The 17193-nt window shown below is 36.6% G+C and overlaps 1 protein-coding gene across 2 annotated transcripts in view; it reads left to right on the top strand.

The window, feature by feature from the left end:
* Nucleotides 1-16330, top strand: part of abcc2 (ATP-binding cassette, sub-family C (CFTR/MRP), member 2) — a 38836-nt gene extending 22506 nt beyond the window's left edge. For both annotated transcript variants that reach the window (XM_046842950.1, XM_046842951.1), the window contains 12 exons: nt 348-450; nt 844-1066; nt 3502-3656; nt 5827-5982; nt 6207-6406; nt 6501-6627; nt 7226-7327; nt 8205-8348; nt 11374-11532; nt 12468-12634; nt 14624-14818; nt 15432-16330. In XM_046842950.1, the coding sequence (XP_046698906.1) occupies nt 348-450; nt 844-1066; nt 3502-3656; nt 5827-5982; nt 6207-6406; nt 6501-6627; nt 7226-7327; nt 8205-8348; nt 11374-11532; nt 12468-12634; nt 14624-14818; nt 15432-15561 (1861 nt within the window). In that variant the 3' untranslated portion in view covers nt 15562-16330. The remainder of the gene's footprint in view (nt 1-347; nt 451-843; nt 1067-3501; nt 3657-5826; nt 5983-6206; nt 6407-6500; nt 6628-7225; nt 7328-8204; nt 8349-11373; nt 11533-12467; nt 12635-14623; nt 14819-15431) is intronic.
* The last annotated feature ends 863 nt before the right edge of the window (nt 16331-17193 follow it).

Consider the following 17193-nt stretch of genomic DNA (forward strand, 5'->3'; position numbering starts at 1 on the left):
AAGACAGCCACAAGCGATCACTGAGTGGACGGCATGCAGAAATACAACAAAACAAAAGCAGATGTGAAATGCTTTGTGGAGATTACCAAGCAACATGTTCTAGCTTTATTATCTCCAGAGGACATCACTCTCATGCCGTATGCTTTGGCATTTACAATCCTCATTCTCCTGACACATCGTATTTAAAAGCACTTAAAACTTTTACTCAGAAACTCTTTTTTTCACTGCTATTTTCTCAGTCTTCACATGCATCTGTCTTTAAGTGGAATGTGACCGATCTGGAGAGCAAAGTCGAAGCAGCGTTGAACATTTGTTAACATGAATGAACTTGTTTCCCTTTCCATTAGCATAAAATTAAGAAGGAACAGCTCGGCGAGACCTAAAATAGATGCCGAACAGACCAAGAAAGGGCAGAGACTGATAGAAAAGGAAACAATGGAGAGTGGAAAGGTATTTTAAACATCAATATTTCCTTAAAAATGAACCTTAGACTTGAGTTACTTACTTATTTTTTTATCTGGAGTCTCTAGTTTTATGGTGGAATATGTAATTGGTCAATTCCATGTGTTTGTGTCCAGAATATGTTGGGTTTATTTTATAAAAAACATGTTATTGTAATTGACTGTAATTATAGTATAGTAAAATACATTATATATAAACTATGTATAAGTCCCATATATGAGTAGTAAGCAAATAGACAGAAATATTTCAGATCCAACCTTCTGAATCTTTTTTTTTTCTACTTGTAGGAAGGTAAGTACTGGAGTCGTGACTGCACTTTACAATTGGACAGCAATTGTTTTGCTCTGACTCATCTCTTACTTGTTTTTTCTTCCCCACAAGGTCAAATTCTCAGTGTATCTGCAATACCTGAGATCTTTGGGCTGGGGCTTCACGACCATGTTCATTACAGTTTACTTCGTCCAAAATATAGCCTTCATTGGTCAGAACCTATGGCTGAGTGAGTGGACCAATGATGCAATAGATTATCCCAATGGAAGCACTTACCCTGCCCATATTAGAGATATGAGAATCGGGGTCTTTGGAGCACTCGGTGTGGCACAGGGTATGTACGCATTTGCCAGAAAGGTTTAATGAAAATGCATTAAGTTATCGTATCTATCTATACAGGTTTGAATAGGAGGCACACATTTTTTTCCCCCACTTCATTCACTCTTAGTAAGTGAATATTCAGGGTCAATGCAATGTATATTAGGTTACTAGTTAATGAAATGCTTGGGGAAATGGAACAGACTTATTACAAATATGAATAAATAAATATAAATGAGGCAAAATGAAAACCTTCATCGCAACACACATTTATTCATGATGTCCTTTCTTTACTTATATAAAAAAAAAATAACTTCACTGAAAAATCATTTTTATTCATTAAACATTTCTTTTACTGATGCGTCAAGTCTCAATTGAAGCACCAAAATCTGTCCGGCAATTAAAAACGTCTGTGTGGAAACATAGCAAAAGTTCAGTTTGGTGTCCTGATGATTTGCGTAATTTAAAACGCCATAATTACTTTAAAACATTTACAAGATTATTTTGTCTTCATGCTCTAGGTTCAGTCTGGTCTGGTTTTACTAATAATAAAAATATATTTGCGTAAAGCATTTATATCTGCCCATGCCTATGCTGATTAGAGTATTGAAAACTTTAAAATGTGTGATTAAGTTGCGATTCATTACGAGTCAACTCATGACAACCATGCAATTAATCGCTATTAAATATTTTAAACGATTTACAGCTCTAATATATATATATATATATGTAAAGGCTCAAAAGTCCAGAGAATGATGTTCATCATGTGACCATTCTGTGACATGGTGTATAGATTGCTGAGTAGCTGAGAACTAAGGGAAGTGTAGGTCATGGTTTTAGTTTGGACAGGTGCTGTTTGAAGAGATTCAAGAGATTTTCTCTGAAATGAATGAATGAATAAATACATGAATGAATGTTTGACAGTTACAATGATTCCAGTGATAAATTGGCACTGAAAAGACTGAAAAAAGAGTGAAAACCTTTTATGGGAAATATGTGTTTTTATATTTCTATAGAAAATATTTTTGGCAGGTTGACATTTTAGGTCCCTGTATTCACTACAACATACAAAAATAGAGGACAAAGACTCCAAACACACACTCCCACTGTTTTAGACCCTTATTCATACTCAATGCAAAGTGTCGGTTTCAAGTGTTGGGGGTTTGTATGGTGTAGCTACAAGCCAGTTTCTTTTCATAAAATAATATTTGGCATTGCCAAACCAAACAGTTTTGACATTTAAAATCTGTGGGTAATTTGTGTATTGGTAATTTAGCAATTCATTTTGGCCAAAATGTGCATTTATTGCTACCTCACAAGACCCCCTTTTAGCATAAAAGGGGACAAGAAGATTTTTTTTCAGGTTGTAAGTAATCATTTACAGCCCCTTATTGTCGATGTTTGCTGATATATAAAGTCTTCCTCATCCAAATAAAAAATAAATAAATTCATTCCAAAGATTTTTTTTTTATTGGGACCAAATAAGGCTAAACAATGCTTCCATTTTTGGACAATTTCCACTGAAAGCTTTTACATGAGGTTTATTTTAGGGACAACATTTACCTTCTGCACATTTTCAGTCTCTTCAGTCTGCTTGTAGGCGTTCAAAAAAATGATTACTGCATTTATATCAAAAGTCCAGTACAAGTATTTTGTACACTTTGGGTGATTTCACCTGTTCAAGGTCTGTATGAACATGTAAAAGAATTTCATTTTTTAAATGAAATGTTACCTAATGTATAAAAGTTGATATACTGGATGTACTTGAGCTAATAAGAAGAAAGCTTATGCAATGTTGAAATTGTAGGGGTGGAATGAAAAAAAATGACAGATATTATAGAAAATATGACAGTGTTCTTCAATTTAGCTGAAATTTGTGGAACGATTATCGAAATATTAAAAAAACAGGGCACCCAGCAGAGTTACAATTATTATAATGGAAGAAAGAATTACAACAATTTGGAACCATTAAAGATCACAATCTTCTTAATAAAGATTATGGTGGATTTTATAATGAAATATTCTTTCACACCCAAACTCTACTCATATAGTGCACCAAATGTTGTCTTTAATTTATAAATGTAAATGATCATGTTTAAAATTATCATACTTTACGATTATCATACATACTGCGCATGACAAACCTGACCTGCAGCACTCGAGTCAGTAAATCATTGACAATGATGGCGATTTGCTCCTCTCTTTTTCCCAAAATGAAGTGTATGTAAGTTCTTGCCATGCTACAATGGTTCTATGGTTATGCATAATAAGGTCTGCTGATCTTTTAAGTTCTTTATGAAGAGCCTGATATATTTGTTGTAGTTTGTTGTTTTTACTGTTGAACGCTTGAAGTAAGTTTTGAAATTTAGCTAAGCATGCAAAAGAAGGTCAAGAATCTGGATGTGATTGTTGATTGGGTGTCAAATAAAATATGTGATGTTTTTCTCTCAGGCATTTTGGTGTTTCTGGGCACTTTGCTTCTGGCTGATGCAGCAATTCGTGCCTCCAGAATTTTACACTCTCGATTACTTTCCAACATTCTCAAAGCACCCATGCTGTTCTTTGATACCACACCATCAGGACGGGTGGTAAACCGCTTTGCGAAGGTAAGTCTGAAGCTTTTCTATAAAAAGCAAAATACAATAAAAAAATACCCACTGACTTGAATTATTTTATTTTTTTTTTACGTGTGAATGGAAGAATTCACCAATAGCTAAACAGATGTATATGATCACCATTTCAAATTAAACAGTAATTAATAATTTGTGTTCAATATAACTCATTAAATTTTTCCTGTATCCTGAATGTCAGTTTTATTCAAATCAGTTTTTGGAAAGTATTCACCGCGCTTCACTTTTTCCACAATTTATTATGTTACAGCCTTATTCTAAAATAGATTAAATTCATTATTTTTCTCAAAATTTTACAAACAATTCCCCATAATGACAACATAAAAGAATTGTGTTGTAAATATTTTCAAATTTATTAAAAAGAAAAAAGAAAACAAAAGAAAATCATGTACATATATAGTCATGGCCTTTGCACAATACTTTGTTGAAGTTTCTTTGGCACCAATTACAGCAATTACAATCTTTTTGAGTTTGATGTTACAGACATGGCACACCGTTTTTGGGCAGTTTCTCCTGTTCTTCTTTGCAGAACCACTCAAGTGTCATCAGGTTGGATGATGAGCATCGATGCACAGCCATTTTCAGATCTCTCCAGAGATGTTCAATCGGGTTCAAGTCTGTGCTCCTGCTGGGCCACTCAAGAAAATTTACAGAGCCGTCCCATAGCCATTCCTTTGTTATTTTAGCTGTGTGCTTATGGTCCTTGTCCTGTCGGAGGATATCAGTGTCACCCCATGAGATCTGGAGCAGGTCTGCATCAAGGATGTCTCTGTACATTGCTGCATTATTCTTTCCCTCAATGCTGACTAGTCTCCCAGTTTCTGCCGCTAAAAAACAGGTGCCACCACCATATTTCACTGTAAATATGGTATTAGCCAGGTGATAAGCGGTGCCTGTTTCCTCCAGACATGACGCTTGGTATCCAGGCCAAAGAGTTCAATAATTTCTTCTCATGGTCTGAGAGTCCTTCAAGGTGTCTTTTGGCAAACTCCTTTTACTGAGCGGTGGCTTCTGTCTGGCCACTCTACCATACAGGCCTGATTGGTGGGGTGTTGCAGAGATGGTTTCTTTTCTGGAAGGTTCTCTTTTTTTTACAGAGAAATGCTGGAGCTCTTTTAGAGTGACCATCATGTTCTTTATCACCTCCCTGCCTAAGGCCCTTCTCCCCCAATCACTCAGTTTGGCTGGGCAGCTTTTTCTAGAAAGAGTAATGGTGGTTCCAAACTTCTTCCATTTATGGATGATGGAGGCCATTGTGCTCATTTGAAACCTTCAATGCTGCAGAATGCTCGATACAATCCTGTATCGGAAGTCTACAGACAATTTCTTGGACTTCATGGCTTGGTTTGTTCTTTGACATGCAATGTTAACTGTGGGACCTCATATATATATATATATACCGGTGTGTGCCTTTCCAAATCATGTCCAATCAACTAAATTTAACACAGGTGGACTCTAATCAAGTTGTAGAAACTCCTCAAGGATGATCAGTGGAAACAGGATGCACCTGAACTCAATTATGATTGTCAATGACTGTGAATACTTATTTTTTTGTTTGTAGAATTTTTGAGGGAAATAAATTTCTATTTTGGAATGAGGCTGTAACATAACAAAATGTGGAAAAAGTGAATCGCTGTACAAACCCTTTCCAGCATGATAGTGTCTCTGTGCACAAAGCAAACTCCCTTTAGGGGAGGTGGGAGCTCAGTGGTTAAAGCTTTTGGTTACTGATTGGAAGGTCAGGGGTTTAAGCCCTGGTTTTGCTAAGCTGCCACACTTCTGGCCCCTGTGCTCTGACCCCAGCTTCCTAACATCACTGGGATGCAAAGAAAAAACTGTGCTGTAAAGTACATGTGACAATTATAAAGATCCTAGATTTTAGAATCCCTTGTACTCAATCCAAATAAATACGTGTTTGATGTACAGAAATGGCGAATGCATCTCAGGCCTAAAATGGCAAACCTAGCCTTCCAAAATCTGGAATGAGCTATTCAAAAAATATTATGGCCATATTTTTTAGAAGGAAGATAACCAGTGACCTGGCTATCCTTGGCCAACAACAGACTGAATAATCTAATGGCTGCACCATCAATCAGTATTTGTATCTTTGGCCTATTATATATTATCATGTTTTGCTCTCATTTAGGACATGCTTACCGTTGATGAGATGATCCCGATGTCTTTCCGTTCTTGGATCCTCTGTCTTTTCGGCGTCCTTGGCACCTTATTTGTTATCTGCCTTGCCACTCCACTTTTTACGGCAGTTATTGTGCCTCTTGCTGTGGTCTATTACTTTGTGCAGGTAACAGAAAACATTATATTATATAATAGAAAACAGACTATTTGCAAAGTCTCTTCAATGTATTACAAATAATTAAGATAATGACATAAATGTGTGATACAACTTGCCATTTCTTTGTTTATTATTTATTATTCTTTAAATATTTCTGAGTCTGGATAACAGTGTGTCAGCATTAACATGGTAGAACGCCTTTATAATTCCTCCATATTGTATTTGTGATGCAGAGGTTCTACGTTGCCACTTCGAGACAGCTGAGGCGATTAGACTCTGTTTCCCGTTCTCCCATCTACTCCCATTTTGGAGAAACGGTAGCTGGGCTTTCTGTCATTCGAGCTTACAGACACCAGGAACGCTTTCTGGAACACAACAGAGTCACTATCGATAACAACCTCAAAAGCGTCTACCCTTGGATTGTTTCTAATCGGTCTGTTCTTTTTAAAATTTGTTTTATTGGTACAATAATAATATAATTATATATTTCTTTACTTATTAACCTTTACTCGTTTTAAAAATTGCAGATGGTTGGCCATCCGACTGGAGTTTCTGGGTAATCTGGTGGTGTTTTTCTCAGCGTTGTTTGCTGTGTTATCTCGAGAATCTCTGGACAGTGGGCTGGTTGGACTATCCATCTCTTATGCCTTAAATGTGAGACCACTATTTATAAAAACTATACAATTCATATGTGCTTGTTGAACATCCCATTCCACATATGGTTCCCATTTTTTATCATAACTTAAAATTTGTTATATAATAACAAAGAAAGATGTTCCACTAGATTTTGCCGTTTGCTTGTGGATATTTGTGTCATTCAGCCATATTCATCCCAGAAGTTCAATAGGGTTGAGAAAAACTTTATAGCTGGTCACTACCCCAAATCATGTACACATATCTTCATGGAGCTGGCCTAGTGTGAAGTATTTTCATGCTGGAACAGGTTTGGGTCTCCTAATTCAAGTGGGGGGAAAATTTAATTCTACCACCTAACATTCTGGTTACAGTTTTGAGAAAGAACCACATTTCAGTCCATATAGAATATAGACTTTACACATTCCATTGTATTCTCACATCCAGAAAGCTTACATGCACAAAAACCTTGAATTGAATGCAAGTATTGTTTTTTTATATATTTATTCCTCTTGTAAACCAGTTGCAAAAATGTGGAGGTTTGTTTATTCTCATTTCATCACTAGCATTTGATCCCTGAAACAGCTTACTTTTAAAATCCTCTCGTTACAACTACTAGGTGACTCAGACACTAAACTGGCTTGTGAGAATGACATCGGAGCTGGAGACAAACATTGTGGCGGTGGAAAGGGTCAGCGAATACACCGAGATTCCCAGTGAGGTACTGCTTTGGCGGTTATCTGATTTACTACATTTTTGGGAAATTTTTGTTTTTGTATTAAGGCCTTTATGTATTCATTTATCATTAGCAAATGCTTTATCCTTGTGAGAATTCTGCCAAGATTTTTTTTTCCCAGGAACAATTTGTGCAAAGAATTTGTTTAAAAATAAACAAATTGCTTTCATTTTTTCCTGCTGTTATCCAGCTGGTTGACCATTATTCACTGTTATAGTATGTGCTCTGATATTAACACCAGTGACAGATTATCACCTATTCAATACACTTGAAAATAAAGCAGCAATACAAAGGCTATCCATAAGTCAAGTTAATTTCTATAGCGCTTTTTACAACATACATTGTCTCGAAGCAGCTTTACAGAATTTTAACAGTTAAGGTGAGCGATGTGTATTTATCCCTGATGAGCAGCCATGGTGACTGTGGCAAGAAAAAACTCCCTTAGATGTTGTGAGGAAGAAACCTTGAGAGGAACCAGACTCAAAAGGGGAACCGATCTTCATTTGGGTGATATCAAGAGTGTGATTATAGTTTTTAAAACAATACAGAACACTGGAGAGTGAGAACTAACATGAACACTGCAATATAAGATTATGAGTAATGATCTTTCTACAGTCTATTACAGTCATTTGTGGTTATAAAACTAGGAGCTACTGAGCAACTCATAAAATAGCTCAACATTTGAGATCATAACAGATCCAACACCAGCTTCTCCATGCCAGAGCCTTTAAACACTCAATAACACATATGTAGTATTAATGTAATCTGTATAAATAAGTATAATTCATACAGAAGTATTAAATGTCGTAGTTTGGACTTAAAAAGTAAATAAGCTGAATTTATTTTTCACTTTTGTGTTTAGGCTCCATGGCTCACAGAGATACGTCCTCCAAATGATTGGCCCTCTGAAGGAAAAATTCAGTTTGAGGACTACAAGGTCAGATACCGGCCGGAGCTGGAACTTGTTCTTCATGGCATCACCTGCAACATTGAAGACTCTGAAAAGGTAAAACATTCTTTAGAGTGTAACAATAACACTAGTATGATGTATACTATGATTGAGGGATGTAAAATATTTATTCTAATATGTTTATGCTGCTATAAATACATTTATGGAAAAGAGATGCATGCAAAGAATAATGTGCATGTGAACACTTCTGATACGTAGTTACATCTCCCTGTGATGCAGCACGAGTTGTTAAAAATGCAGCTGTGGCATTATTTATAAATCAACACCACAAAACAATCTTTTTATCTGTGAGAGCTTTGTTTTTTTTTTGTTTTTTTTTTAATTCTGACATGTTTTTGCTTACCTGCATTCATCACTCATGTTTATTTTTTAACTTGATTTTACAGGATCGGTTCTTCACAATTATAGCATAATGCACGCTTTAGTTGCTATGGATTACATCATCTATTGTGCAATGACTTTAATAACTATTATTGTAGTCTGAATTTTCTGCCAATTGTTTTTCACTCCAGCTACAAATTCCATTTCATGCCGAACACAATTTAATTCGCTTGATATATACCTTAATATGCATATTAGTTTATATTTCTTCTTATTCTTTTTTAAAATAAATTTGTATTATTCATTTGTAAAAGATTAAAGTAAAGTATTCAGATTTTTATTCGGATGATTCTGAAAGTAAATTGATTCCGCTGGAATAAACCTGCTATTATAATGAACTAGAGTCGGTATAAAGCTCATAATTTGTATTTACGTTAAATACATCAAAATGACGAAGTTTTTCTTCGAAAGAAAAATCTATATAAAATTGAAAATTGTTATAATCGAAATTATAACGTGATTACATGCCTCTTCGTGAACAAATATGAAACACACGAGGGTGAGAGTTTTATCATTAATAAATGATGCTGTTAAAGTCACAAGTGTAAAAACTAACATTGTGCAAATGTCTAAACTGTGTTTATTTCCTCACATTTAGCACATTTAGAATTTTGAAACATAGATAGATATATTTTACTTCAATTCATTCTTTTTAAAAGGATGTAAGGTGTGTTAGGGCTGATTAATGAAATGTCCACACTAATACGCTTTCTTGTGAAAACATTTTTTTGCCTTGTGTCCACACCGAGACGACGTTTTCAGTCAACGAAAGGTTTTTGAGAACAATGACGCATATTTAGTTGTTGACGTGACGTTTCAAGGGCCGGAAAGTAAATAAAATCCAGGCGGAAATCACGCGTAGTGAAGCGTCTTACGATTTGCGCTTGGGAAGTACACGGACGTGAGCGTTTTCAGACGTTTCGGTGTGGATGAGCAACTTTTGGAAGACAATTGAAAACAAAATTATGGATTCAGAGCGTTTTTAGACGTCATTTCCAAATGTATTTGGATTAGTGCAGACATAACCTCAGAACCCATCCTCATAATTCCATCATTGTCAAAGTTATCAGCTGTTTACTGATGGACCCTCGAATGCAAAACTCTACATGACAGTTGCAGCCGTCAGCCAATGCAGAAAACTGTTTATATTAATTACAGTTCAAAATACCCCCGTGGACCTTTATCACATATCTGCCAGCACTTCATAGCCACACAGGCTAAAGTCTTTATGCTCAAACTGTATGTGATGCAAACAGATGTTACATGGTGCATGGTTACATGGTCCCCAGAATTCAGACACAACATCTGGATAAGATTTTTACATTAAATAGATTTTTAGATTAGCATATATTTATTATCCTGACTACCGCTTGGTTACTGACACTGATTTGTCTGTTTGTATGGATGGATTTTGTAGTTAAGTGTCTCAGCAAATAGATCCACCCACACACTCTCTCTCTCTCTCTCTCTCTCTCTCTCTCCAGCTGAGCCAATGAAAAGAGAAAAATTGGTTAATTAAAAAAAAAAAAAAACAATAATAATTTCTGGATTAAAAAAGAGAAACTCATTCTACATCTTGACGAAAAAAGTTTTGCCTACAACACTTTATATCAAGTGCCTTTAATGCATAGACTCAAAGTTTCTTAAATGACCTTCTACAGAAATTGATTATATTTACAAAAAAATGGAAACTAATGGGCTGAGCAGATTCCACCAAGAATTTTAATTTGCAAGACACAACCAGGGTTTACTAGGCAACAGCTGCACAGTTTTATAGATCAGATGGCAAGACACAGAAGTCAATGTCAATACTGGAAGTTACAAAATCCCACCAATTTCACATTTCAAAATTAAAACAGTGACATAAAAGCCGTGGGAGGCTTCACACATGGAGCTCGAGTGGTTTGCCATAAAAAGCTTGTATTGATTTTGTTGTGCTCTCTGAATGAGGTGAAAAGGGTGTGGAGGCTTTGTTCCTCGCTAAGACTACAGCGCTAAGAGCTCAATGGATTGCAGATTGACAGGTTTAAAAGTAGGGTTCACATTAAACATCCCCATTTGAATCTAAAAATAAAACTAATTCTGCAGATGGTTTAGAACACAAGTTTAAAATGGCATGACACTGCACAAATTGATGTAATAGAGGTAAGGAAAGGTAGATTTTTAAAGGTTGAGCAGGTTGATGATACAGTCGTCGCGTTTGTACGCATGGGTTATCTTTTCTTGAGAGGTTTCTGTGCTCTCTAGAGGTCATGGCGATTGCAGGATGGACAGTTCGAACGATGGCTGGGTTTCTAATGACCGTGAAGGAACCAGAATGTGCTTTTTTACCGTAGTTCACTTTCAGGGCTGTCACATATCACCGATTTGAAAGCAGATGTGCTTGGGACACATTTCAGCCTGTGACATTTGGTGTGTTTTTACTGAACTTGTCCAAAACTCAGTTTGAGGAGACACTCGAATCATGACGCGTAAAAATAAAATATGAACCGAGGACCAAAACGTGTCACGTCTTCATGTCTTTCAGTGCATGCAGATAATGAGTTATTAGTCTAACAAGCAATCGAGAGAGGGATCATGGGGTAAAAGATCCAAGCACACAGCAGTTGTTTGAGCTCAAATACTAATCACTGAATGTGATGTGGACAAACCTTGACTGTGTTACATGACTGTTTTACAGATCGGCATTGTTGGCCGAACAGGAGCAGGTAAATCCAGTCTGACCAACTGTCTGTTCCGCATCATGGAGGCAGCCGAGGGACATATCATAATAGACGGGGTCAACATCTCCACCCTGGGACTCCACTCTCTCAGGAACCGAATAACTATTATTCCACAGGTGCTCAATAGTTTCATTATTTATGTATGTACAGCTACAAAATAGACATGAAAAACTTGATTTCTGAATTGCCAGTGTTATAATAAAAAGGTCTCATAAACATCATACATCACTATTTCCGTTGGGACTAAATCTAATACAGATATTTTAGCTCGATAATCTTGAGAAGGTCCCTTGTTAATCTGCCTTGCTATGACAGCGAATGTGTGCAAACTGTCTCGGATTTAGTGAACACCAGAGCAGCTGCCAAAAGTGCAATGCTTCATTTGAAAATCAAATTTTCTAAATCCACACTAGCCTAGTGAACGCTTAGTAGTCAGGATTCAAGTCTACTTTGTTACTTAAGTGACTTTCCAGAAAAGCATGACAAGGCGTTTAAATGTCCAGCTTGTTTGATAAGCTAATTTATTCAATTCAATTCAATTCATTTTTGATTTGTATAGCACTTTTAACAATGAACATTGTCTCAAAGCAGCTTTACACAGATAATGTGGTGATTAAAAATTAATATATTAGAACATCAGGTCAAAGTGATAATTCACTGCAGGTGATCTTATGAATGTGTGTTTCTAATCAATTAACTTACATTGTTTAGTTTTAAAGCTTTGGCATTTACATTTGTTCATTCAGCAGAATCGTTACTCCAGAGCAATCTGTGAATGAGGCACAAAACTATGCAACTGGTTTAGAACTAAATATACAATAAATACGAGCAAAATTAAATCCAATACCTTTGGGAAGCTCAGCCACTGATCAGAGATCCTGGGGTAGATCGAGAACCTACTGGAGATCATGGTTGACCTGCGATCTCCCAAGAGATGCTTAAGTGTGTGGTTGAGGATGTGGGAAGTCTTGATTGACCTTCTTATTTAAGCAACCCCCAAAACAAACATAGTTAAATGAATGTATAAATTGATGTAAATTTGCATTTGCAGGACCCAGTGTTGTTCTCTGGGACCCTGCGGATGAATCTAGACCCTTTTGAAGTTTTTGGAGATGAGGACATCTGGAAAGTTTTAGAACTGGCTCACCTGAAGGGCTATGTGATGACTCTGCCAGCAGGTTTGCATCATGAAGTTGCAGAAGGAGGAGAGAATCTCAGGTAGGGTTAAAGTTGAACATTTTGGATCAGAGATGTAGCACATATGACACGATATGCAATATGTCTGTATCTGTTTAGAATTCCAAAAAAAGGAAATTGATAATATGTGTCCTGATTTTTGCCCAAACCTGGGTAAGTGACTAAATTGTCAGACACAAGACCTCTGGAAGTTGAAGTGGTGTGTTGTGGTATCTGACTCCAAGACCATGGATCACACCAGAACATCCCTTAGATAATCCACTAGATTGAGATCTCATGATCTCAAGGCTTCTTTTATGCTTTGTTATTTATGATCTCTATCTGAGGTAGAAACATTGATTGTTCTAAATTTGAAAGGGCATGCAGAGGATGCGACTGAGCAAGCACAAGTGAATCTATTTATCCACTGGGCAAGCGAATGCATTCGTTATTTGTCCACCCCGTCCTGGATGGTTGGGATGATGCTTTGTTGATGGTGGAGTGTGCTGCCTATCACCTCAGTTCAATAGGGTTGAGATCTGGAGACCCATAGCACACCAGTGACGTGGCTGTAGCATGAAGCAAGTAATGTTTCATTATAGGATAAAGCAGAGCCATCAAAAGAACTTTGTAATGACTCACAGTGACCCTTCTCTCTAAAAGTCAGAAAATGACATAGCAAAGACAAGGAGTTATTTTTTCATCTTTAATTCATTACTTGTCTAAATGTGTGCACTCTCAGACGTGTGGTGAGATAATGAGACTGCAACCTTCTTCAATGCTCTTGTGCCAGACATTGTCAGAGAAGTTTTCATCATGTTGCCTTTAGCCATTTGAATTATTCTTCATTGATCTCCCACTCAACAGCAATGCACTGAATTATTCAAAACAGATGTTGAAGTGTGAGAGAATCCAGTACTTTGTATCATTAATGTTGTATGGAATTATATCCAAAGAACACATGTAGCTCAGAACGTATTACATTAAAAAAGTAGCAGATTAATTAACCCGAGCATTAAATGTGATACGTTGGGATCATTTTATATGCCAGATTTCCAGAGAAACAAAATCTCGCAACGCTTACAGAAAAACATACAGTAGGATAGTTTCAATTGGTGTCTTGGATGTGTCAATTGTACTTTACTTTTCGACTATATTGAATTAATATGCCTGTTATATGGATTTATTCATTTTGTGTGATTATATTTCTCAAGATAAAGGCTACATAGAAATCTCAAGGATGGGAAAATGTTTGGTGTAAAATAGCTCTTGTCTTTTCATAGTAAGAACAGATAGCTATGAAGTCTTTCTAGCGTACTTACTTTAAAAGAAGCACTCAGCTGTACCATGGGAAACCAAAAAGCTCTTTAGAAGCCTGAGTCATTTAGACCCTCTTTTTGTTATATGTAAATTCTATGGACAAAGGTTTGTTGACACCTGAGCATGAGACTTGTATGTGCTTTCTGAGGACATTCCCATTCCATATTTAGTCCCCATTCGCTGTTATAATATCCGCCACTCTTCTGGGAAGATGTTCCACTAGATTTTGGAGTGTGCTTGTGGAGGTTTGTGCTCATTCAGCCAATTTAGAAAGTTGGGTATTGATGTAGGTGAGGGTGAGGAGGACTTGGGTGCAGTCAGCGTTCCAATTCATCCCAAATGTGTTCAAATCGGGTTGAGGTCAGTGTTCTATAGCAGGCAACTCAAGATCTTCCTCTCCCACCATTGTAACCCATATGTTCATGATGCTTTGGTGTGGTTCTCCTAGTTCAAGTGAAGTTTAAGGCTACCACATCCAAAGACATCCTATACAATTGTGCGCCATCAACTGGTAATAATTTGCAGAAGTATCACATTTGACTGGAAAAGTCAGGTGTCTCAGTAGTTGTGATCATATAATGTATGTATACATTTATAATTGTTGAATTTTTCATCATGTTTACAATCCTAAATCCCCATTTATTTCTTATAATTAATATATTTGGTCAGTGATGTAAATTGTCCAATGAAAGGTAACCTTTTGTTTTACAGTGTTGGTCAGAGGCAGCTGCTGTGCCTGGCTAGAGCTTTGCTACGGAAATCAAAGATCCTTATCCTGGATGAGGCCACGGCCGCCGTTGATTTGGAGACAGATGAGCTGATTCAGACTACGATTAATCGAGAGTTCTCAGAATGCACTGTGCTCACCATTGCCCACCGCATCAACACCATTCTGAACAGCACAAGGTAAGGTTTGTGCACAGTGGCATTGCCATGCTGGAACAGGTTTGGGTCTCCTAGTTCAAGTGGAGGGAATATGTAATTTTTCCATTTTCAGAGACATCTTATAAAATTGTGTGCCTCCATTGTTGTGGTAACAGTTTGGGGGTTACGGGACGGACGGACAAGACACATTGTGGTTAAATCCCAATTTGATGTGATTCACTGGGAAGAGTATACACAGCTTTAACCTACGGTTTTCAAGGCTTTTATTTAAGATCTAAAGTGCTGATTTGTACATCCAACTGGGATCAATAGTGCAAATAGTGTGCACGCTGTGAGTGCTTTGCAAAGAACAGCGGTATTAATTAGATCCGCTGCAAAAGTCGGAAGCAGCAGTCATATGTAAATAAGGCTGTTGTATTCGCAAAATTTTGCTGCTGTGGTCATCGGAAATGAAGCGATGAAAAAGATAAACAGAGCCTTAAATTGTAGAGTAAAAGCATCATCTTGGTAGTGTCCTCACCCTGATTATGCATTCTGGAATATTTTTTCTGAACAATACAAAACAAGCTGTAATCAGGCTTCTAATCTTGGCTCCTAGTTCGTCAGTATAAACCTTTTCCCTTGTTTTCCACAGGGTGATGGTTCTGGATTCTGGGAAAATAGTGGAGTTTGATTCCCCGAGTGTGCTGTTTGAGAAGAGGGGCCACTTTTACTCCCTGGCCAGAGAAGCTGGAATATCATCGATAGACTACTCAGTGCTGTGAAGTAAAAACCCGAACTGGACACTGAAATGAGAACATGCAGGTTTTTGTTGTGTTCGATGAACCTGTGTGTCCGAATTGTAGCTATTAGTCAATATGAACGTATACTAAAAATAACAAAACTGGAAAAAAAAAACTGGGTTCTGCTGTGCATCTAATATTTAATACAAATTGATTAAGACCACATCACAAAGTTTCACAGAAAAGCGTGACACATTATTACTACAGTATAAAGGCAGGAGAGATCCATCCAACCTTCATCCATCCAACCTCAATCCATCCAACCTCTCAGGCTGCAAGTGATTTAATATGAGGTGACATATTTTTTGATTTGCACATCCCAGGAGTGAAAACTAAAATCTAATGCCCTTTTTTATTATTATTGAGAGACTTTGGATTTGAGCAAAGTAGAAGTTTTCCCTTGAATGTTTTGTTTACTTTCTTGAAGACTATAAATATACTTTTACACAACTGTCTTGATGTTTACCATGTAGACAGCAAAGTTCATGCTTCTTTGTGTGTAAGATTTGAGTGTGTGTGTGTGTGTGTGTGTGTGTGTGTGTGTGTGTGTGTGTGTGTGTGTGTATGAGTGTGTGTAAGATATAAGATATTGGTGTATGATACAGTTTTGTGTGCATTGTTTCATGTTAACAGAATGTAAATCACAAACAAACGCACACATGCATCGTAATAGTGTTTGTTTTTTAGTATCACCATTTTTTACTAATTTTTTCAAACCTTCAATAAATTATTAGAAATGTTGAAAATTAAACGAAATACCTTTTTTTGTCCTTGAAAGTATTTACAAAGTATGCCATATTCATGCCTTACAGGTGTTCAAAGCATTCTATTAAAGGTGTAACTGCATAGAAATACATTTATAATGAACAGTTAATATTTGTGAAGAGATGCAGATATAAAAAGAACAAAAAAATTACAAATGTTTGAGGTGTGCAGTATGACTTGGATCCCCTGAAATGCATGCACAGAAAAAGGGTACACATGCATTTGCTTTTTATGCATACACAAAAGAGCTGTCAGATATAAAGCTTGTAGGACAAAGAAAGACCATGTCCATGCAGAGCTGCTCAGTGTATTTATAGCATTCGGTCATTACTGATTTGTATATGCCAGATTTCCATATATATTTTTATATCTGCTCAGCAGAGATGCTTATATATATAGTATAGGTCAGTATTATTAATTTTATCCCACAAGTCACAGTTGTGGCCTCATAATACAAATAGTTTGTTCAAATTTTTTTTTTCTCACCCCATAAAGACAGTAAAAACAGAATTCTAGATATACATGTAAATACAAATTTCTTAAATAAAAAACCTGAAATATCACATGTACATTTGTATTTAGACCGTTTTTAACAACTCTTGAAAATCAGTTCATGTGCCTCCCATTTTTCTTGATTGTTGCTGAGATGTTTCAACACCTGTGGAAAAGTTTATTGGTTGGACATGATTTGGAAAGGTACGCACCTCTCTTTTGAATGTCTCACAGCTGTCAATGCAAAAACCAAGCCATGAGGTCAAAGGAACTGGCTGCAGAGCTCAGAGACAGGATTGTTGCAAGAACCAGATCTGGGGAAGGCTACAAAAAAATGCTGAACTAAAGTTTCCCAAG

Source organism: Silurus meridionalis, chromosome 28, assembly GCF_014805685.1.
Source record: "Silurus meridionalis isolate SWU-2019-XX chromosome 28, ASM1480568v1, whole genome shotgun sequence".
Classification (NCBI taxonomy): Eukaryota; Metazoa; Chordata; class Actinopteri; order Siluriformes; family Siluridae; genus Silurus; species Silurus meridionalis.